Here is a 23,620-nt window from a genome sequence, read left to right as displayed (position 1 = left end):
TGCATTTCCAGAAATAGCCCATGAAATCAATATCACTTATAGCATGATGCACACACACAGTATACAGCTCGGGCCAACACCATTGCCACACTTGCATTCTATGCATACAATGCACAATCTTCCTAACAAATGTTTTCTTTTTACAACAGCTAAATCAGAGAAGACAAAACAATCTGACACAAAGGGTGCCAGAGCTGTGTGTGTATATACAGGCTTTCACAAGCTATTTCAGGAAATCAGATAATGAATGACACAAGACAATGGCATGTTTTTGATAGATTTTTTTCTTCACTTTTATATTTTTAAAAACAAACAAAAAATATAACAGATTAAATAAAATTTACAGTAGACTTATGCAATCATTGTGCACTTTTAACTACTTCTTCTGATACGTTCTGCACAGCTGTCAACCAAAAAAACGCAAACACAAAGGGGGGGGGGGGTTGGGGGGGGTCGGACAGAGGGGACAGGATAGGTGGGTGGACAGGCGGGCGGGTGCAGGGGGGCACTGGGAGGCTAAGGAATGGGGGAAAAGATTGGAGAGAAGGAGAAAAGAAGGGTTGAAAGAGGGGATAAAGGGGGTCAAGGATAAAGGAAGGCCTAAACTTATCCACTGGGAGAAGAGAAGAAAAGAAAATATCACTGAATATATAGATTTCATTTATTCCTTACATCACTTATATAAATATATCGAACCAAAAAAAGACCAATACTCTTCTGAGAAAAAGAACAGCGCAATACAGAAATCCACAACAGCAGTAAGGCAAACAGAAAGCGAAAGAGAGGAGAGAAAGAGAGAGAGCAAGAGAACGTGAGCGGAACGGAGGGAGAAGTGGGCGGAGCAGCATGAGACATGGCCAAGAAAAGAGTGGAAGCGAAAGGCAGAGCGCGAAGAGAAAGAGAGCGGGAGCATGTGACGTGTGCGTATGAGAGTTTATAAATATGAGAGAATTTAACCACTTAAACCCTATATACTTTGTTAACCGGGGGTCCCACAAGACTCTATCCTTGGCCCCCCTCATTTTCTCCCAGTGCACCAAATCTCTTTGCCGAAAATGGCTGATCAGCTTCTCCGATAGTTTGTCTATAATGACATGCCCAGAATAGAGATGCTAGGGTTCATGTGGTTAATAGAGGCTGCTGGGATGATGTGAGAGTGGAGGAGGCAAGGAAGGAGAGAAGAAGGAGAAGGAAAGTGGAGAGGGGGAATAGGAGGAATGAAGAGGATGCAGAGGGGGAGGTTTGACTGAGGTCGACTGTCCAGTGTGTTGGTTGTGTATGTGCTACGTCAGTGGTTCTCAAAACTTTTTTTTAATGTCAAGGACCCCCCAGTTAATATGTATTTGACCACGGACCCCCATCTGAAAATACTTTGTGCCAGGGATCCCCATACAAAATGTGTGTTGTTAAAATGTTTCAAAAATATTCAAAATCTTTCACATCTTTTCAAGAACCTTTTGAAAATAGCCGCTCTACAAGCTTGTAGATCGTCTATTTTCAAATAGCCAATGTATATAGGTTTAGAGTGGTTAAACTGATTTTGAGTGCTATATTACCTCATTTTGCTGGGGACCCCCTGGAACACCTTCAAGGACACCTGGGGGTCCCCGGACCCCACTTTGAGAACCACTGTGCTACGTGACCCTGTTGCCTGCGCCAGTGAGTGAGCATGTGTGTGCGAGTGTGTGTGACCTGTGTGTTTGAACGTTTTCTACATGTCTTTGGCCCTCATTTATCAAACTTGTGCACACCCCCAAAAACGTAATTCTCTGCATTTATCAATGAGTCATCAATTTTCATGCGAGCGCAGCTGACGCTCGAAACTCACGTTAGGTCTCAGCTTGTGTAGGCAAATCGTATGCTTGCGGTGCGACATACTGTAGTCTGGCAATCTTGATACTGTAGGTATCTAAACATATGTAGCAGCCACTTATTTTACTTAAAATTGACCTCCAACATTACCCTATGCATCCCTAACATAAATAGGTAGTTGCGATTAACAGGTGACATAATTATAAGAATTCAAAAATTGCGGAATTAAAAACAATCCAACATATTAGTTCCGATCCTTAAATCAGTCACCCATTTAAACAAGAGGTTTAACGGTCATTCAGTTCTCGACAATGGCAACCTACAGTATACATTAGGCATGAAACGATTTATCATGAGACGATTAAAATCGATTTAAATCAGTGAAATAAAATATGTATCGCGATGCAAACAGCAGAGGGCACAATCGAGTTAGACTCCCTTCCTTCTTCACCGCCTACTATTTTGACCCTTCTGGGGCTCCGTAATTTCTGCCTGCGACTCACTGAACACCCGGCCGAATGTCCTCTCAGACTATGAAATCTAAACAACTATGCACTAGCGCTGCATAAAAAGGGAAATGTGCATCGCATGTAGGCCTAAAAATGTTTATTTGATTGATGAATGGTTCAAACTATACCGTTTACCTCCCCCGTCTGACGACGTTGTCAACTGTCTGATTTAAACTCTATAGGGCACTGAGGTGCTCCAAATGACAGATTAGATAAGAATTAATTGATTCATATCAATGAAATTCGCTATATCTGAAAAACAGTGTTGAAAGGAGTTTGACGTTGTCAGCGGTCTGATACAATTGTTAAATTATTAAATTTGATTATTATTCATTTAACTCTGCAGCCGCACTGAGGCGCTCCATATAAGCAGTTTTCATTAGAAACCTATTAGTTGTAAGTTTCCCTTATTACATAAATGTGTTGTTTTGTGTGTGTTCCTGTATGCTGAGAATGTAGCATGGAAAATACTTTTGTTGAAGGATCGTATCGTGAGTTGAGTGAATCGTTACATGCCTGGTATACGTGTGTGTAGACGCAAGAGGATATGCATACAGATATGTCTCCAGGAAGCACTGCAGGGCCGGAGTCATATATCCTCAGCAGCAATGGGGTAAATTCATATTCAAAGCATATTTTGTTATGATTCAAGTTCTAGTTGAAAAAGACAACTCCCTCACGGAATATCTGGTCATTTCTTTTGGCTACCATCGCAGCAGGAGTGCAGGTTGTGCCAAAATAGGAAAAGTGTCAAATTATTCTGGGTCTGTGGGGTTCTGCACCATATTGCAATATTATTATTGCGATAATGGGGTGCCAGTGGAGGTTCCAATACAGCCAGTGGATCACAGACCCAACTGGGCAGTGTACGACAGAGATGGGACCACATCGCTTCTAAAATGATTACCGGTATACACAGAGATGATTGCTGGGGCAAATTTACATGTCGGAGAAGATGGCTGTACTCCGCTTCTTCATGTTGTAACTCAAGGCTTCTGAAAGAAGAATATTTAAGGGCGTGATAAATAAATGACAATTGTTTTCAGCCGCCACGTAATCAACATCCAACCATTCTTACGCTGTGATTGGCAGGATATGACCATTTGATAAATCACGCATGAGCCCCGTCATGAGATGACTCCTGCGGTCAGACCTGCCCTGGTTTCTACGTTAAGACTGATAAATGAGGGCCTTTATGTTGCGAGTGTGTATGGGGCATCACATGTGCGTTTAGGTTTCTTTGTGTGATAATGGCAGCACACATTCCACGGCAACAGTTGAAAACACATGCTCACGTGTCTTGTGTGCTCTTCAGTTATATAAATACAAAAACCAAAATAAAATAGAACAAACAAAAAGAAAAAATTGTCATTTTTGCAAACAAACAGCCACCTCGTGATTCACACCTTCTTCCCTTTTTTTCTTTTGTACATTTGACACATCATCATCATCGTCCAGGATTCCTTTTGACACAGAGAGCAGTCCCTCGTCAGCCCTCCTTCCTGTTCTCCACCACACAAAGAGTGTCTCTCTTCCCCCCCGGCCCCCAAACTCCGTTTCTCTCTCCCCTCCTCTCACTGGGAGCTGGCCCTCTCCAGCACGCGCAGGTCATAGTTCTTTTTGGCAGACCTCAGTTTGAACAGGCTGGGCCCACTGTTGTTGAGTTTGAAGGAAGCACTCTGTGCAGCCATGGTGCTGGGGAACACCGCCACCACCGTGTACAGGTGAGCCGGGTCGTGGCCGCCGGCGTCGCCCTTCGCCCCTCCCATCCCCGCGCCTCCTCGCCCCCCCTGGGGGTCCTTCAGCCACTGGATCTTGGCACCGCATAGCGATAGCTGGTTGAAGAGCTTCTCGGCCTCGAGGCGCGAGATCCCTTCCGGTAGGTCCGTCACCTCCAGCACTCGACTTACCACTGAGAGAGAGAGGGAGAGAGAGAGAAATAACTTGTTATTATTGTGTGAGTTTAGCCACTTTCAACCTGGCGTTCCTATTTTGGGCATGATAATATAATATAATATTTTTTCAAAAGTTCAGAAATGTTGAAAAACAAACTGAGCCGTTTGTCATTTCGCAATAGGGGGCCAAGCCAGAGGTTATGGCTATTTTACAATTTACAATTGCTCTTATCCAGAGCGACAATAAGCAAGGTGTAAACACGTACATCAAATGGTACAGTGTAGTGCCTCAGTAAACTAGTAGGATCACAGGTAAACCAAGTAGCATCAGTCTAAATAACATGCTATCTAAAATTACATTTCAACCTTTGCAAAAGTCTGCATTGTCGTCAAAACTATAACATTTTGGGGTTCGGGAACGAGTGGGTTAGGGAGTGGAAATCAAACAGGCTGATTAAGTGGTGTTAGGTCACATCTACATGTTTCTTACCAACATCAGTTATACCCAGGTCTGTCGACAAAGACCTGGGATTGGGTTTCTTCCCTCGCGCCCCATGTTTCATTACTCCTTGGCCCTGGAACACAACACAACACAACAACACAGCAAGACGTTACCTAGCTGCTAATAAAGAGTGTAATAATACCATGAGACAGCAGATGGGGGTATACACACTCGATAAGAGACCTGGGTGGCGACTGGATACATCAGTGTGGATTTAGGATAGGTGGGCACTAGGGACATCTGGCACCATATGTTTGGGAAGAGTGGTCACCAGGAAAGGTGGGCACCAGGATAACTGGGCACTAAGAAGAGTGGGCACTAGGGAAATGTGGGCACGTGGAAGAGTGGGCACTTTGGGATGGTGAAAACTGGGCACTAGAAAGACTGGGCATCAGGACTGGTGGATTTCCTAAGCGGTAGCCATTACGTAGGGTGAACAATACATTGTTAATAAAGAATTCAATCTCACAGGCAGTGCACCTAGTGCCCACTCTTCCTAGTGCCCAGTTGTCCCTGTGCCCACTCCCCCTGATGTTCCTGAACAGGTTGAGATGCATTGTGAGCTTGTAGATCTGGGAGGACCCCAGTCAATGAAGTATAGGGTTTAAACATTGAATTCTTTTGAGAAATTTGCCCAAAATTGGTTTGCCAGGGTTAATGTGGTAAACCCCATCATCAGTATTCTGGCGGAAACTTAGAAAATAGCTGATCTACAATCTTACAACGTGTCCCAACGCCACGCGCTGTAAACTTGTAGATCAGCTATTTTCAGTGAAGATATTTAATGCAGAGCGAAAAAGAAAACATTCTAGTATAGAGCCCTGAGGGACTCCGGTCAACCATATAGGGTTATATGTCCACCAGTACTGACCTGATGTGAGCTGTAGGAGGACTGGCTGTGCATGAGGGGAGGAGGACACAGGCTGTACTGGATAGGCTGGCCCAATAAAGAGTAGCGCCCGTCACCTAAACACACGTACATTCAAAACAACACGGCACCAACAATGAGAACACACAGCAAATAAGACAAAGCTGGCAGTCTGAAGGATGATGCATTACTGTAGTCACTTGTGATACTGTTAAATTAAATACAAACTTAGAGTATACCAGGTTAGTTCCATTGATCCAAGCCAGAACACAATCGATTGATTGATCAATCGATCGATCGATGCTCTGAAAATGCACGTGGCCCACCACTCAAGTCTGAACATTTAACTATTTGTGGTCAGATGGGGTGGGCCACGAATGCTTTTGAGATTTTCAAGTGGGTCCTGATCCAGAAAAGGTTGAGGACCATTGCTTTTGTTGTGGCACCACACTCAGTGCCTGTAAATAGGGCTCGGATCTTTGTCATTTTCAAAATGAAAAATACTTTTGTGACCACTTTCACCCTGTCATCATAGGTCAATCTTTTCAAAAAATGTTCCAAAACTTTTAAAAAGCAGCTGTACAAGCTCACAACAAGTCACAGAGAATTGTCTTCCTTTTTTTCTTACAATCTTATTTTCGTAGTATTTGGTTAACATTTTACACACAAGCTTTATTGTAGAGATTTTGGGCACAAGGACACCACAAAGCAGCTTTTCACAGGTAGTATTCAGCCATTGAAGCTTGTTTACTAACTTTTGAACTTTATACAATAGCTTATGTAAAGGTGAGCCACATACCACTATAAACACAACTACTGAAGTACAGTAGGTAATTCCTGGAAGATGAACCAACGATAAAGAGAACAGGATGCATTACTATACTGTATTTTATACAGAGCTAGCCTTCCTCACAAGCTTGTTATAGCAATATAAAAATGTAGTTAATAACTTTCACATTGGTTTTCACTTCTAAATAAGTGGTTTAAATAATTGGATTAAATGGACTCTCTGAGGCTAGTGTTATATGACCCCAACACACGCCGCAAGATGTCTACAGTGAAGGTGAGTAAACTGTTATCACTGACAAATACTATGCAAATAACACCCAGCTTGTAAAAAAAAGAGAGAGAGAGAGGACAGAGCGCTCTGGCCACGTTCAGGTGTTTAGACTGAAATGTCATGTTGTGTTAATAACGAACTAAAGACGGTTGCGTCCCCACTCAAACGCACACTTGCCCGGTCGGGCAACCCGAAAGCAAATCCCACCTGCCCGCAAGTTTTATTTACCTGCCACGGGCAGTCCCCTGCTTTAGTATGTGTGTGCGATTGTAGTCATAACATGGACTCTCAGTGGGAGTGTTCTAGGTGAGAGGTTACGCCACGGTCGAGCCGATGTGGCTGTGAGGAGTTCGAGTGGAAAGGTGCCAGTCATGTGGGAGTCATGCGGAGGTGAGATGGACAAAACCCTTTGGTTTGTGGCCAACACCAACATGGGTAACAAGTCAACAAAGAGAGTAAAGAGCGTGAAAGAGCAAGGGTTAAAAGACTTCTGACCATAGTCGATACTGCTGGTGTACATAGATGTATGTAGTATTTTATTCATGTCTGTAGTCTAGTACGTGTCAGTGTTTCATGCATGCCTATGGGCCACCCAATTTGACCATCAATATGAAAACGGAGGGAAACCAACATAACGTTTATACAGTTTTATACAACAACACGATGGGAACTATGCACCCACTCTTTTACTTCTGTAAACCTGTGATGTGACAATAAAGCAGAGTTCAGGTTGTGGCAGATATGCCCATATACAGTATGGACTGAACATGACAGACGTCAGTGCAAATCGGCATATGCCCATCCGGCATCCTGTATTAAAATTGGCTAATAGGAGGACCGGCTGGTGAGTGACGTCAGGCCAGAGCTGCTCAGCACGAGAGAGGCACAGAGAGAGAGAGAGAGAGAGAGAAAGAGGTAAATGTGTGCAGTATACTTTAGGAGTGCATCTGTGTACCTTGCACTGGTCCTCCGGGACGGGGAAACTGGGAGAGGAGAGGCAGGGGTCCCAGGCCTGGACAGACACTGCTGACATTCCCAGAGGGAGACGGAGTGGGTGACTGGTTAGGGGAGGCCAGAGGACTACTCAGCTGAGTGCTGGCCTGGATGCCCCAGGACAGGAGAGGAGAGGGATGGAAGAGGGTGAGAAAATACATAGAAGAGGACAGAGACCAAGGAAAAACAATGAATGGATGGAAAAGATGGATACATCCATCCATAATAGGCATCCATCCCTAATAGGCAAACATTTGCCGTAAATAGCAGATCTACAAGCTCACAACGTGTCACGTTGCAACACGAGCTTGTTGATAGGCTATTTTGGTCGAAGAGATTTAGTGTAGAGGGGGGAAGAGGAGGGGGCCCAAGTACAGATCTCTGGGGGACTAAGTATATGGTTTAAGTGGTTAACACTGGCAGACATACACGATGCATACTAAACATGACCTACAGACTAAACATGTATGCAGAGAGGTTACAAGTATGGCATTCGCGAGATATCATGGTTTTATAGACCAATTATTTAAATACAAACTTTGAGAATGCCAGCGCACACTGGTTGCATGTGAGCGATTCGAAACCTTGTTTTGGTTCACTCGCATGTGCAGACCAGCTGGTGGGAGTTTTGGAGATGGATATTTTCAACATCTCCCACTCCAAGGTGACATGCCTGAATCACTGGACACCTGTCGCCCTTACCCCCAAAAGGCTGGTGAGAGGTCCAGGGATTAAAGCAAAAACGAAATGAACAGCCTGACAAAATGAAAATCTTTGGTAGGCTGTCAAGATCTGGGATTTGTGAAACGGTGTGAAAGGAGTCCTCCACAATAGTGCTGTGTTTCCTAAACCATTTAGCACAATATGTAGAATTATGTTTAGGTATTATAATTCTAAAAATAGAATTATAATACCTCGAGCCACAAGGCGAGCAAGTGCCACGCCGAGCAACGGATGGCATTGTGCGTCGACGAGTGCTCCATCCACAGCAATTGGGGGCAGGGCTTTGAGATCAACCGGTTTACATACAACAGAAATCAAGGAGTACATATTTAAAGAAGGAGAGGTCGCAGTACATGTTCTAAGCTTTCTTCTTCCTCACTGATAAAAAACTGCAGCTGAAAGTTTGATCGAATGTGAGAGGTGCCGTGACTTCTTTTTCATTGCATCTCATGATGCCGGGAAGTCGGGTTCTTTTACACCCTGCGTGTCAGTGTGACGTGGTCTGAAGATGGGACTATAACTGGATTGCTGCTATCAATAGGTTATCTCTTGTGACGTTACGTGTGTGCGTGTACCTGTGGTGTGTTGTCAGTTTTGTAGAGCTCTCCTGGCTTGCTGGGCCTCTGCTCTATGCTGTAGTACTTGCAGGGGTTCCACTGGACCAAAGGAGGGTTCTGGGAAGGTTGTGGCCCATTCGGGACGCTGAGCTGCATGACCATCACCCCAGGACCAGGGGGCGGCACTCCTGAGAGACACACATACAATACAGTACACAAAATGTCAATGTGCACTCTGTTTTGTCCACATGAGTACACAGAGCCAAACCATGGTGAGGTTGAAATGATAGCATGATCCGTGATTCATTTGGCTGTCCAAAGGTCAATCTCACGTAAAAGCCCAGTGACAAGTTTGGGTTGTTGTTCTTTAAACATTAATCCTTTTCTAAGGATGCATGGACCATGTGAATTCTGTGTACCTCTGTCTAACCTTTTCCCCAGAAACCAAGTTTTGTAAAGGCCACAGTGGGTAGCCCACATCGTTGCAAGGCTTATCTCCTAAACCACCTCTGGGCACGACCACATACCTGAATATTGCTGCTGCATCTGCTGAGGGTTGCAGGGGGATGGGGACTGGGTGATCTGGTACTGCTCAGAGCTGGGGGGCTGCATGTAACCCACTGATGGACTGGCAGACAAACACACACACACACACATGGATGGGGAAAGACACACATGCAGAGATGCACAAAAACAAATGTGAAAAGCAGAGAGCGTGAACAGGACGGACAAACAGATACACAGAGGAATGACACACACACACACACACACACACACACACACACACACACACACACACACACACACACACACACACACACACACACACACACACACACACACACACACACACACACACACACACACACACACACACACACACACACACACACACACGGTTTAGTGTTTGTCAGGCATCTGTAGGCATATCACATTCATACACGGCTACGCACCACTGAGCTTCAATTATGATGCTTACGTTTTGCTTTAGCAGGCATGTTATAGCAAGATGACTGTGGATGCGCTTGGAGAAGACCAAATGCAGGAAGATTTAAAAAATAAAATAAAATAGGTAACAATGTCTAGTACAGATTTAGAAAGACACATCAATAAGAATAATCTCACACTCCTATCTTTGGATAAAAGGTTTACGCAAAGCACATAGCTTTTCATTGGGGAAGTCCTGTTCTGATCTACAAGATTGGTATATATGCATATATTTGTCAGCTGTCATTGATCTCAACTTGCGGCAGCAAGTCGGAAACGTGTGTAGCTTTACTATTTAAAATACAAATGTGGGATCAGGACTCAGTATCATCAGAAAATATTAAATGTAGTAGTAGTAGTAGTAGGATCATGACATCCCTGCTTTTCATAACATTGTGGTACTGTGGATTATAAGACAGTGGATTTCATTCCAAAAGGAGCCTTGAGGCAAATTTACCCTTGTTGCAAAACCGTGTCGCATGACAAAAAATACTATTATAAATGTATTGTCATTATTTTCATTGGCATTTATGCATATTTGTTGTAGTGACATCGAGGGAAAGAGTGAGAGGCTGACATGCAATATTTGATTGATCAACTGAAAATACGTCATTTCTGTTGAGCGACGCGGTCGTACGACCAAGTATAAATGAGCCTTCTTTTAACCAATATATAATATTGTTGCTGTCGGGCAGAAACCTCATATCTCCATATTTCTTTCTTTTCTTTTTATGGTTTTGTTTGTAAATGAATGCCCTACTTTGTCATACAAGAAAGTAGTACAAATGAAGTGAAAGAAAAGTAGTGAAAATAGCACATCTACAGGCTCGAGCTTGTAGATCGGCTATTTTCACCATCTTAAATTCTTTGGTCACAATGATAAAAACCAATGGCTTTGGACATGCAAGGTTTCCACCGGACAGCGACGATATTATGGACACCAATGTGATACCTTGTGCTGTTCTGTTGTGTGGGGGTGATGACACTGTAGTATACAGGCATGGGCCCCTGGACAGACTGGCTGACTGGCACCATCACCTGCTGCTGGTACTGCTGCTGCACCACCTGCTGGGGCTCGTTACCCACTGGCACCTGGACACAACACCCCACATATACAGCTGCTTTACAACCATCAAACAGACAGAGGAAAAGACACTTCTGGTGTGTAGGGCTGTCACAATAACAAAGCTAAGTTGACGATTAATTGTCACTCAAATAATTGGGATTAACAATTTAATTGTGTGTTTGGCCATTGAACATTGGAACACATGAATAATAATCATTTCCGTTTGCCTTTTATGCTTCGTAAGACGCAGGAAGATGCAACACGAACTGACGCGTTGTAATCTTGTAAATCTGCTATTTCTGCTTTTTTATATTTGACATTTTTTCAACATGGAAACGATTATGACGATTATGCAAAAATAATTTGCGATTATCGCAAAATAATTGCGATTAGACAATTATGTAGTAAAATTGTGACAGGCCTACTGGTGTGTATTTGTCAATGTGTTACAGTAAACAGTCCTCACAGATCAAACAAATCGTTAGATCGAACTGGGATATCCTCAGAAGTGAACCCTCTTTAAATAAGGTTTTTCAACATCCTCCCAACTTTTGTTTGAAAAGAGCTCTCTCTTTAAAAGGACAAACTTACACGGAATGATCTACCAGTTAAGAAGGAGGGCCTAGAAGAGGAACCTATAAATGACTGAAAACCACCTGTAACCATTGCTCTAATGTAATACAACACAAATAATTTATCTCAGACCATGGAGACTTATTAATGCAAACAGTTCATCAATTGTGTTGTGTATCGCCTCAACTGCCCGTGTGGGTGCTTTCAAATAGGGCACATAAAGAGACGGTTGCTTCAGAGAGACATTTGGATTTTTCTTTTGATGCTATGGCGTACCCTGGTCTCAATGAGGAGATTGTTTTTAAACCTCCTTTCCTGTAATTAGGTGATTAGAGACACAGATTCTGTATAACACACTGTGACCTTGATTATTGTTTGTATGTCTTACACTGTATTTGTAGGCTGTATATGTTCACATTGTATAGGTTCACAAAAGACATGGCCATTTATTGTATTGCAGACAGTGAAGTGAATTGTATTGCATTTAGCCTTGAATTGTGATGTACAGAAGTGATTGTTTCCTTAGGTCACAGAGAGTATAAGAGGGCTTCAACTTGTTGTGACTCCTCTATAGCCACGCCCTGAGGAAGACACAGTGTTGTCAAAACCAGTCGGTGTCTTTGGTGTTTTTATTGTTTTAAAATGTGTTTAGCCCTGCTGTCTAATTAAAGGCTTTTAAATTAAGTCCTTGCTCGTCAGAGTGTGCTTGAGGTTTTGCCCTTAATGGGACCCCTTTCATCTATGATTATGTTTTGACTTGTTTGACTATGTTTAAGACATTTAAAAAAAACAGTAGCAGTCCCTACAGTCCAGCTGCACTAAAGGAAAGCCATGTGGTCGGCAAAATCAGTAAGGCTCATCTTGGAATTAAATAATGAGCCATCTTATGTGAAAACTTGGTATTTTTAGTTGATATGTTGTTTAAGACCAAAGTGGTGAACAGACAGACCGATAGTCATCCTTAGAGCCTTATTGGTATCAATATCTACAAGCTCCCAACGGGTTGTGAGCTTGTAGATCACCTATTTTTGATTTTTTGTTTAAATGTCCTCATTTTGCTGGGGACCCTCCTGTAACCCCCTCAAGGACCCCTGGGGGTCCCCAGACCCCACTTACAAAACCAGTACTGTACCTGATATGAGGGCATCTGTGGGTATTGGACCATCATGTTTTGCATCTGCCCTCCCATGCCTGCTCTCTGGGAGTTAAGCAGACCAGGGTTCTGTGGCTGCTGCACCCCCATCATGCCCTGGTAGCTAGGCTGCTGGCTGGGCATGATGGCCTGCAGACCTGGGGGGGAATCAGACAGAGAGTTAAGTCACTTTCAGGCATGCACTGTATTATGACTTTAAACGGACTTTGACAATCTTGACAGTTTATGAAAATGTTTGCCTATGATGACATGCCCAAAATAGAGACACCCGGTTGAAAGTGGTTAAAGGATAGCATGGCTGTTCAGTCCCCAAAAGGCATTGTTTTCATATACTGTAACAGTGTAGACAAGTCTGGATGGATCCCAACATGCTTAATCATCATGCCTAATCTGCAGCATTGCCAGCCAATGTGGATGACACATTTTAAATGCTCCCATACAAAAAGGGTCTTGTGTAGTTCGCACCCTGCCAAAATGAACTTTCACAACAGCTAGTTTGTGTTTGAGAACACAGCCGGTTGGAAAGTCTTGTTTACCGTCAGTGTTAACAAAGACTTAGCAGGCCTTGCTTGCGAGCCAGCGTCCATTCACCTAGTCAACACTGTCTGCCTGCCAGTGTAATGAAAAGAGGGTGAAGGGTAATGTTGCCTGGCTTTTCTGAGTAGATAAAAATCTATTTTGGTAAGAGTGTACTTGACTTGGCAGAACAACGCTGGTTCAAGGTTATTTAAAATCTACCTTTCACCTGGTATAATAATCAAACATGCAGAACAATTTAGCAATTTGTTATTTAATTAATTGATTAAAATCAGTTCACAATGGAATTACAGGCAATAAATATGAATGGAAACTTTCTCTTTTTAAGAGGTTCATGGAAATATCATAGTTAACTGTACTGTACTTTAAAGTCATACTGTGTAACATTCATTCTAGTAGTGTTTTTGGCAACATCTCTTTAGATATTTTTTCCTGCGTTTTCACTTTTACATTTTGGTTGCTCACCCTTTGATTTGATAGTCTAATTTTCGTTAATTAGCTCCTGTTGTGGCGTCTCCTTATCTGTTGATTTGTGCCATATCAGGTGTGTGAGTCAGTCAGTCAGTCAGTCAGTGGAGGGTGAGTCAAACAGTATTTTCTTTTTGTTTGCTTTCTGTTCCAGTTACGTTTCGTTTATGTTCATTTTGCCTTTCAGAAGTTTCAGTAAAAAATAAATTGGACCTTGTTGTTGGGTTTTGATTGGACAGTGTCACAGTACCTGCCAAAGCTCAGCCTCTTTAGCGCTACTTTGACATGGTTGGGATGAAAGTATTCGCTACAATACCTCTTGTACAGTAGCTATGTAATGCTGCTGGGTCCTAATACATGAATGAATATATACAGTTCAGGTACATTGTGGGGGCAGACACTCACAAATAAAAATAGCGTTTAATGGTGTTTAGAGAAGTTGTCAATAAACACATTCATGTGGAATGGTTATTGTGAAAAAATTACCAGTGAAAGATTAGCCAATTATTGTTTACCTCATGATGCCAATTAACCCTCCCCACACATTTCTGTGGTTTGCCACTGCTGTTGTACCTTACTGGCTCAACTGTCATTGAGGAGACCTCACTGGGAGCTCCTCTGTCCTACTCCTTCTGTTCAACACCCCTACTGAAAGGTGCCAGCAAAATTTTATTTGGTACCGTTTACCCATTAAGACCGGGAACGCATCTGTGTCATTTTAGATTAAAGCTATAACCATTATTTTATACTTTGGCTATTAAAAAATTGCAGACATACAAGCTCATAGCGTGGCTCATGAGCTTGTAGATCTGCTATTTTTGAAAAATCTTCAACATTTGTGCAAATATTTGAATATGTATATATTTTTTAAAGGGAACATTTTTGACTCAAATCTCTGCTTCTGGCCTGGAACAAGATATTTTCAGATGGGGGTCCACAGCCAAATACATATCATTTTGGGTGGTCCTTGACAGGAAAAAGTTGAGCACCACTGATATTACGTTTTTCAGAAACCTAGGATTTAGAAGACATTTGTAGACGTGTTCCCGGATTGAATGGGTCAATTATAGAACAGTTGAGGACAAATAAACATATACAAACCTGACTGCTGTGCGGGTTGAGGCATGGGCTGTGTGCGCTGGGTGGGATAAGACACCTGGTGGGACATGGGCTGGGAGACACGGTACTGCTGGCCCGTGCTGGGGTACTGACCAGGGGCATAGAACGCCACCTGGATCTGGGTGAGGGAAGTGAGAGAAGAAGGAAGAAAGAGAAAACAGTTAGTTACAACAATAAGAGAAAGATAAAAGAATAATGCCTGATTTATACTTACATGTAGTTGCGCGCCGATGTTGCGCACCTAAAATAGCAGATCGACAAGCCCTCAACACATCGTGCTGCAATGCGTTGTGAGCTTGTAGACTGGCTATTTTAGGTGCGTGACACGTCAACAACAAAGTATCAGGTAACAGTGTTGGCAATTTGTATAAACAATATGGTAAGAAGCAGATATTTTTGTTTTGTTTTAGATGCCAGTTGGCGTGAGAAATTAGTAAGTGAAATGTGAGGGACTGACCGTCAGGATAGGAAAATTATCAGCCAACAGACCTTTTTATTGTCTGATTTTAGAATCCATTGCGCCCCAATTCACATATAGAGTGTCAGTGCTAAAGACTAGCTTCAGGTTTCAATGCAACGTCTATGTAGACAAGCGTTTCTCGCCTTTCCTTTGCGTCATGAAGCTGGACTTTAAAAAGCGTAGCTTTAAACCTCAGAAAATAACAAAACTGAACAGACTTTTTTCAGCAGAAAATTATATCGTTTTTTGGCAAGCAACATTATTCAACATCCTCCCAGTGGGGGCTCCTCACTGGCAGCAGTGACAATAAAAAAACATTATTCGAAAAGGATTCAAAAAAAAAAAAGCTCCTTCCCTTTAGTTGTCTGCTTGCGATGCAAGTACTGTAACTGCCCCATATAATTGGGCTAAATTCAGCTACTCGCTTTCCCCACCCAACATCCCTATAGATCCCTACAGGCACATCAAAAGGACAGAGAGAGAGAGAGAGAGAGAGAGAGAGAGTAAGTGGAAGTTAGGAGGATCGATGGTTGCTGCCTCTGCCTTCATCTGCATACATGACATGGCTCACACGCAGCCCGGCGTCCACAGGGCTGCAGCGGTGTCAATATTTGCGCTTCTATTCCACCGTCGTCCACCCACACACCAAACACCACCACCGTGTGCTTTCCCTTCCCAGTCAATACCGTATGAACATCAGAGGACAAGGGGATAGAGAGCGAGAGGCATGGAGACGGAGGGATGAAAAGTACAAAGCATGGGTAGATAAGTTTGAAACTTGCAGAGGTGCTAAAAAAAAGAAAACTGGAGGAGGCATAAAACACTGGCGGGGGAGGGAAATTGTTTTGCTGTACAGAAACAAATGACAAATAAAGTTTAAAAAGGTCCACATTTGTGAGCTGTCACCCACTGCATGTTGTAATTAAAACCAAAGACATCTATGGCTAAGAAAAAAATAAGAAAATGTTTTCTTTACAAACATAAAATGTAAACAGTGCAATCTACTTTGAGTTACACTACCTCTATAAATCCTGAGATGTAGGTAAGTCCCAGTTTATGCTGATATTAATGAAATGCTATAGGGGACCAGTGGCTTAAAGACAACATCGGGCAGTCTGGCATGTTTAGCGTATTTACGACGACTAACAGTACACTTTACATTACAGCTGCCCATTTTCTAAATATCGTAGTTTACCAAATAGTTTGTCAAAGTTAAGTCATCACTGCACTTTAATATATTTTAAAGCATGGACTGATTTGAAAAGAGAGACAAAGAAGAGATTCTTCTCAAACATCCATGCAATGATGTTTAGCCAACACTGACTCAGTTATTGTGTTATGTTCAGTAACCTTTGAATGACCATGGGAAACTGTAAACAAACCCTAAATCTACAATGACATAAACTGACTCCGGTATGGTCCACAAGTTGCCATCTCTACATTGATCTGAACAGTAGTTACACAACCGCCTCAGTGGCCAATTGAGTTTCCTCTCCTCTTCTCTAGTGAATGCTAATGAATGCTTTATGGATCAAAGGAGCGATAGGGTGAGCAAGGAGAGAGCAGAAGAAAGTGACATGCTGGCTGGCTGGTTGATTGGTTGACTGGCTTAGTGCACAAGTGTGAAGGCAACGTGCAGCATTCTGCTCAGTGGGAAGACGACACTCTCCAACCCCTCTACGTCACAGGGAATCACATCGTTGACAGTTCACACCTTTTCACTCAATCTGCGTACTGGTAAACTAAGCTGGCTACAAGTGTATGGAAGAAAGCTTCGGTCGAACGTTAATGTTTCCAGCTTCGTTGAATGCCAACGCTTCGCTTCCTATGTGCAAACCAAAATTAGCCCAATTCTGGTTTTATATTCTGGTTTTATACATCACAATCAATCACACACCTGACACAGCCCGACTGCTTGGATCGCTATGAATGGAAAGTGAAAATAGCTGTCACTATGCGCGAGTCAGCATGACCATTACAGACCAACACATAATACAATGGACGCTGTGAGATCGTACAGTAGACATCCGTTTCAAATGCTGCCACATGGAATGTGGCTCTGCAGCCAGGCCACTGCCAGTAGGCTGCTAAATAGATACGATAAGAACAATCAGACTTTTCTCTACCTGTGCTTCAGTGAAAGCCAGGGTATGATTCTCACTTTCCAGCCGTTATATTTGGTCATGTAACTGTCATTGTAATTATGAGCAACACGCACAGACTGTCAGCGGGGAATGTTGAATGGGAGGAGTAGGGTGGAGGTGCTACTGTATATCCTCCTGGTGGGGGCTCCTCACTGGCAGGTGAGCCAGTAGGGTACAATACAGCAGCAGTGGCAAGCAGTGGGAGGAATTACTTGGGTGTAACAAACAAGACCAGGAGACCTGGTTCTGCCAGACCCAAAATGAAGTCCTAGAATGTAACACACCTACAAACCACTTTATAACTGAAGTTCATGATGTCATGAATAGTTCGTGACGAAAGGGGACGTTACGAACTTTTTTTTTTTTTTTGGCTGGGGCCGGAGGACAAATGGCCCCTGCCCATGTATGGACGAAACAGGTACAAAGCCTCATGTAAGCCCGACCCCCTTGGGTCTGGCAAAAAGGGTGACAGACTTTTTTGGCTGGGGCCGGAGGACAAATGGCCCATGCCCATGTATGGACGAAACAGGTACAAAGCCTCATGGTACAAAGCCTCCATACATGGAGGAAACAGGTACAAAACATGCACTACGTCACGGCTAAGCCGGACTTCGCATGACGTGTCAGCCTGTGTATGCCCATGTATGGACGAAAGGGGGACAGACTTTTTTGGCTGGGGCCGGAGGACAAATGGCCCCTGCCCATGTATGGACGAAACAGATACCCATGTATGGACGAAAGGGGGGACAGACTTTTTTGGCTGGGGCCGGAGGACAAATGGCCCCTGCCCATGTATGGACGAAACAGATACAAAGCCTCATGTAAGCCCGACCCCTTGGGTCTGGCAAAAATAAATACAAATACAAATAATTTCTGAGCAGACTGGTGTCATGTACCAGTAGCGAATGGCGTCCGCGAAAATTGCCAGCTATGAGCAGTATTTGTGAATTCTTTTTAATACCTCTTTTTGGCCTAGTGGTGTCAATTGGGTGCTGTACTGTATATCACGTGAAAGTAAGTGCCAGTCTGTGGATTATGCCTCTGTTATGCCAAGGGCATTAAAACAAAGAATTATTAGTGAACAGTATTTGATCCAGCTACGATATCTTCTAGGCTGTGGAGGAAGCCATCATACCTGTTGTGGTGGAGGGGGCTGCATGTAACCCTGGGGAGGTGGTGGGGCCTGCATGACAGGCTGGGACGGAGGAGGTGGAGGGGGTGGAGGATGGGGGTGGCCAGTGTTGGGCTGGTAGCCAGACGGAGGGGCCATGGGCTGACCCGTAGTGGCCATGATGTAACTGGTCTGTGGAGGGGGGTGCTGGGTCAGCACGGTGGGAGGGGGCTGGTACATGGGGGGAGGCTCGGGGTTCTCGCTGGAGCCCTGCCGACTCAGCGTCATCTGGCTGAACTGGGGCGCCAGCTCTTCTCCCTGGAAGAGACCAGAATGATGTTAGTGCTGCTGGGTCAGGATTATAGGCTTATAATAATATGAAATTCACATTTTATTGCAATCTGTTGTACTGTGTATGTGCTAACATATACACTTTTCACCGATTTCACTCATTTGGAAGTCATGCCATAATTTATATATTCAGTACAATGGCTAATTGTCTAGCATATTGAAATTTAATTTGAGATTTCTAGAAATCAGTTATAACAAAAAATCAAGCATAATGATTCACAAAAGGATCAGTAATAAAATAATGTGGGGGTTAGAGGGTGAGTTGCTTTGTTGTGTCATGTACAATGTCATTATTACCATGTCATGTACAATGTCATTATTACCATGTCATGTCAAGTGTATTTGTATTTGTCACCATGTCATGTCAAGTATAATGCTGCATTCACATGGATTCAGGCAGTGGTGGACGACGACAAATGGAAATTTTGGTGAGTTTGTTGGAGCCAAGTATGTTACTTAGCTCCCTCACACTAGGAGAAAACATGGAGCGATCTGGACAATTATAGTATCATTTTGTAAAAAAAGAAAAAGAAACATTTAATTATATGTGATCAGAGTACAAAACAATAGTCCCTCTTCGCTAACATTTGTTTTACTTGATTTGTTTTTGCAATCAGGCAGGCCCTGGCCACCACCCCTCAACCTATCACAGTAATAATCCCAGAGCAACAGGGGAGTGGGGCCTAGGCATTGTGACCCCGCACTTTCAGAGCATTTGATAGTTCACTAAGAAACTGGAATACAATTTAGTTCCTTATCCCTCGCTTTCTGTTCCCCAAATCTCCAAAAGAGGGATGGTCAAGTTTTCATTTGAGGAAGTTGACATTTTATAGCTCCAACTTCTTTGGCTTCTCCTGAGCAATCAGGGGGTTGGTGGCCTACCTCTTTAGGTAGGAGTTTAAGTCGTTGACCTGGCGACCTCCCTCGTATATCTCCGGGCTCTGCTTCTGTCCAGCAGGTATAGAGTAGTCGATTGTGGAGAATACTCTGACTTCTTACGGGGCTGTTGCGTCCATCTTAGCGATGACAACGTTAGGCTCGCCGGTCAGCTTCTCTCCCAATTCTTTGTATTTAGGCTCCAGAAGTCTCTTGCAGGGGGGCGTAGAACTCAATCAAGATGAATTTGCTGTGGGGGTGCCGCCAAGTGGTTATGGTACGTACCACATAGGCTCTGATGCCTGATACCTAGTCCGGGGTTCGATTCCGGTCTTCACGTGGACTATCAATAAAGGCAGAAAAGGCCCTCAGAAAAAAGATTTTAAAAAATCGAATCTCATTAAAAAAAATCCCAATCAGTTCAATCCAAATTATTATATTGTTTTCAACTTGACTTTAACAACCAAGTGTAGCCTAAAATATATAATACCAGAGAGGGTTGTTTAAAACTTCTTGGCTTTGATGGAATCTTAGATTAGGTGTAGTTCTATTTGATGCAGAAACACAACATAATTGCTTCGATCCAAGTAACATTAAAAAGTGTCAACGAGCGTCAGCTGGACAGTGACACACACACCTCAGCTGTGCTGAACTGTAAGTGACTGGAGTTAGTTTAAAGAAAGCCCTTGAATATGATTGAAGAAATGATAATGCTTACATTTCATATCACAAACACCATAGAGTAAAAACTCCTGTAACTTTAACCAGCAAAAAAAAGAAACAATTAAAATAAAAATTGAAAAATATTTTTGGAAATTGTGAATCGATTTTGAACCTTGATAATCGTACAACACCCCTTGTCTTTACTGTCATCGTTTACGATGGAGTCGAAGTTCACAGCCACTAAACCTTGACTGGTACATCGTTGTTCTCAGGGATCAGCAATGACTTAGATAAGTTTCAGATTATCATCAAAGTAGTCATGAAGGAATCGCTCAAGGGCCTTCCCATCACGAGTGAACTCCTCCGTCATGACATGTTTTAGTCCCTTCTCTGTACGGATGCCGACCACAGGCAGCTCTCCTGAGCTCCCATCCAGACCCAGTTCCGACACATCGTTGCTGAACATTTTCTTATTAGCCACAGCAAATCTCATCTTTTTCCCCTGGTCCAGGAAACCTTTGGCAACCTTCATCACTCTGTTCCTCCAGTAGTTGGAGCCCTTAGGGTTCTTGTCGTAATCCAAATCATAGTAGGCCACCAGCAGGTCCTTTTCCCCTTTAAGCTGGTCCTCGTTGTCATCCGTCATGAGAGGGCACATGCCGAAGATGTTTTTCTCGATGAACTTCTCGATCTTGATGCTGGTGAACTTCTTCCCTTTGAACACCACTGTGCTGTCCTCAAACTTGCTGTGCAGTTGTGGCGGACGAAACACGACGACTCTCTCTCTGCGTTTCTGGAGCAGAGACTCTAGGTTGGTGTGGGCGAAACGGTAAGACTCACCCAAATTTCTGGCTGCCTTCAGGAACTCAGCCTGGGATTTGCTTCCACTGTCAGAAAAGAACCCAACAACACTAGCATTATGGTCTGCGATGTACTTCTCAAAATCTGCTTCAGTCTTGAGTTCCACTGAAGCTGGTACAGCCTGCTTTTTAAGCTGGCTGACAATAGCATCTGCATTCCTGGGGCCATCGTAACGACCCGAGTCCTCTCCACCCCTGAAGATCTTCAAAGTCGGGTAGCCGCCAATTCCATACTTGCTGCAGACTTTGCTGTTGTCTGTACAGTCAACCTTGGCCAATGAGGCGATTCCTTTCAGCCTGGTGGCAGCTGTCTCAAACTCGGGTGCCAGTCGTTTACAGTGGCCACACCAGGGAGCGAAGAACTTCACCAGGATGAGCTCATGAGCTTTGATGCTGTTGTCAAAATTATCATCCGTGAACTCGAGCACATTACTGGCCAGTGCAGACCCGACGAGAAGAGCAAAAAACAGCCACTTCAACATTTAGACTTAGTTCCTCTGTGCTGTGAAGTAATTAATAAACTTGATTAAACGCACAAGACAAATACTACTAATTGCAAACTGAGTCGGTTAAAGCCCTTTAAATAACAAGATAAAGGCCAACATTGACTAAAGAACATATATGGACTGGACGTCACTGCAAATCGGCATATTATATGCCCATATATGGCCCTGGACATGCCCGACGTAAGTGTCACAGTGAAGTTGTTGTCCTTCGCTGCGTCTGCCTGAGCCACGTGAATGTAACATAAGTCCTACATGAGGGTCTAGACTAGAGCAATATCATGACTGTAACAGGAGCAAAGTGTTGTGTAAGCAACTGTGTAAGGTACTGAGAGATATGAGCTTCACGACAATCTTTAACAACAACTACAAAGTCTGTAGATACGGCCTAGGCTGTGTGTGAACTGTGAAATTAACTCGAAAAAGGCCCTGACACACTCAAAGTGTCAGACACTCGTGTAATCATTGTTTACAACAGCTGTGGCCACACTGGAGGTGTCAAAGTAGGCACGTCAAAACTTGTTTGCACGTCTTTCAGAGCTTGTTTGTATTTTGGAGTGTCGATGCGCAGCACATGCAGACCATCCAAAATAGCAACAAGTCAAACAGACGTTGTGAACAAGCGAACAAGCAGACACGTGTTGCTTTCAGTGTGTCATGGTCTTTAATTTGAGTCAATCAGTTTCCAGCAACCATTGTTGCACTGCCCAAACAACAGAATATGGCCGTACAGGAAGACAGCAGCAGTGTAAAGGCCCTGACACACTGCAAGAGGCAGACCCCTGCATTATCAAACGGATCAAATTTTTTACAACGGCTGCAGCCACACTGGACGCGGCAAAACCTGTCTCTCAGAGCTTCTATTTTGGAGTGTTGATGCCTGGCACAGACAATCCAAAATTAGTTGGAGCATCACAGAAAGGTAACCTCTTTTTGTTTCCTGACGTGCGTCAGTGATTTTTTCAGTGTGTCACGGCCTTAATACTCTCTGTTAGGATATGAGAGTGTGTTAAGAGACAGCGGTCTCCAGAGAGGTGACAGTACCATTGTGTACTGCTGGGGAGGAGAGATGGGCAGGAGGACCTGGGGACAGGAAGGGCTTGAATAGGAGACAGGCTGAGAGGGCTGCATTGATGCCACAGGCTGTGCACACCACCAGAGAGAGAGAGAGAGAGAGAGAGATGGAGAAAGAGCAAGAGAGAGAGGTGGGGGGGAAGCAAAGGAAACAAAGGGGGAGGAGCCAGCAAGTGAGAAGGTAGGTTTGATAGGCAGGTAGAGAAAAAGATGTGGGTTAGAACACAGCAGAGAAGTTGTTAATGAACAAAATGGAAAAGTGGGGAAAAGGCAGTTTAATACGGTACTTAAATATACTATTTAAAGTACTTAAAACTACTATTGTATGTCTTAAACCTAAAGAGGAGACAGCTACTATTGGGCGTTTTTGTTCTTATGTATGGCTTGAGTCAGCCCACAGGAGGACATGCTATCTACAGCAGTGGTTCTCAACGTGGGGTCCGGGGACAACAAGGGGTCCTTGAGGAGTTACAGGTCTGTAACTGTGGGACCAGATGGACCCGTAATCCATTTGGTCCCATTTGTACAGTCTAACAGCTCAAATAACACAGAGGATTTTCAAGTGTAGATTTGGGTCTAAGATAAAAGTGATCAAAATGGGTGTCCTTGAAATAAATAAAAAAGTATGTCTTTATTCATTCATCAAGCCGTCACGAGGAGGAGAGCTGATCTAGGATAACACACCAACTCCTCCTGACCATCCCATTCATTATGATCTGAATCTAAATACATGCTATTTTTTTCTCATTTCCATCA

General features: G+C 43.5%; 1 protein-coding gene and 1 pseudogene across 14 annotated transcripts in view; both read right to left on the bottom strand.

The window, feature by feature from the left end:
• Positions 1 to 273: 273 nt before the first annotated feature.
• The window catches only part of r3hdm2 (R3H domain containing 2), a 95,740-nt gene continuing 72,393 nt past the window's right edge, over positions 274 to 23,620 (bottom strand). For 11 of the 13 annotated variants that reach the window (XM_080424859.1, XM_080424854.1, XM_080424863.1 and 8 more), the window contains 11 exons: positions 22,835 to 22,933; positions 18,562 to 18,855; positions 14,805 to 14,940; positions 12,678 to 12,835; positions 10,859 to 10,998; positions 9,447 to 9,547; positions 8,938 to 9,107; positions 7,602 to 7,746; positions 5,590 to 5,684; positions 4,707 to 4,791; positions 274 to 4,233 (listed from right to left, as the gene is read on the bottom strand). In XM_080424859.1, the coding sequence (XP_080280985.1) occupies positions 3,896 to 4,233; positions 4,707 to 4,791; positions 5,590 to 5,684; positions 7,602 to 7,746; positions 8,938 to 9,107; positions 9,447 to 9,547; positions 10,859 to 10,998; positions 12,678 to 12,835; positions 14,805 to 14,940; positions 18,562 to 18,855; positions 22,835 to 22,933 (1,761 nt within the window). In that variant the 3' untranslated portion in view covers positions 274 to 3,895. The remainder of the gene's footprint in view (positions 4,234 to 4,706; positions 4,792 to 5,589; positions 5,685 to 7,601; positions 7,747 to 8,937; positions 9,108 to 9,446; positions 9,548 to 10,858; positions 10,999 to 12,677; positions 12,836 to 14,804; positions 14,941 to 18,561; positions 18,856 to 22,834; positions 22,934 to 23,620) is intronic. The other 2 variants (XM_080424865.1, XM_080424858.1) reach the window with 1 other exon arrangement.
• LOC308082917 (protein disulfide-isomerase A3-like) lies at positions 19,716 to 21,769 on the bottom strand (annotated as a pseudogene). Its single transcript has 2 exons — positions 20,619 to 21,769; positions 19,716 to 20,014 (listed from the first exon to the last, which is right to left on the bottom strand). The product of its transcript is annotated as a protein disulfide-isomerase A3-like (transcript).

The sequence above is a fragment of the Gymnoscopelus braueri genome (assembly GCF_963280865.1).
Source record: "Gymnoscopelus braueri genome assembly, chromosome: 3".
Lineage (NCBI taxonomy): Eukaryota > Metazoa > Chordata > Actinopteri > Myctophiformes > Myctophidae > Gymnoscopelus > Gymnoscopelus braueri.
The sequence above is the reverse complement of the archived record's forward strand: the minus strand, read 5'-3'. Positions and strand labels throughout refer to the sequence as shown.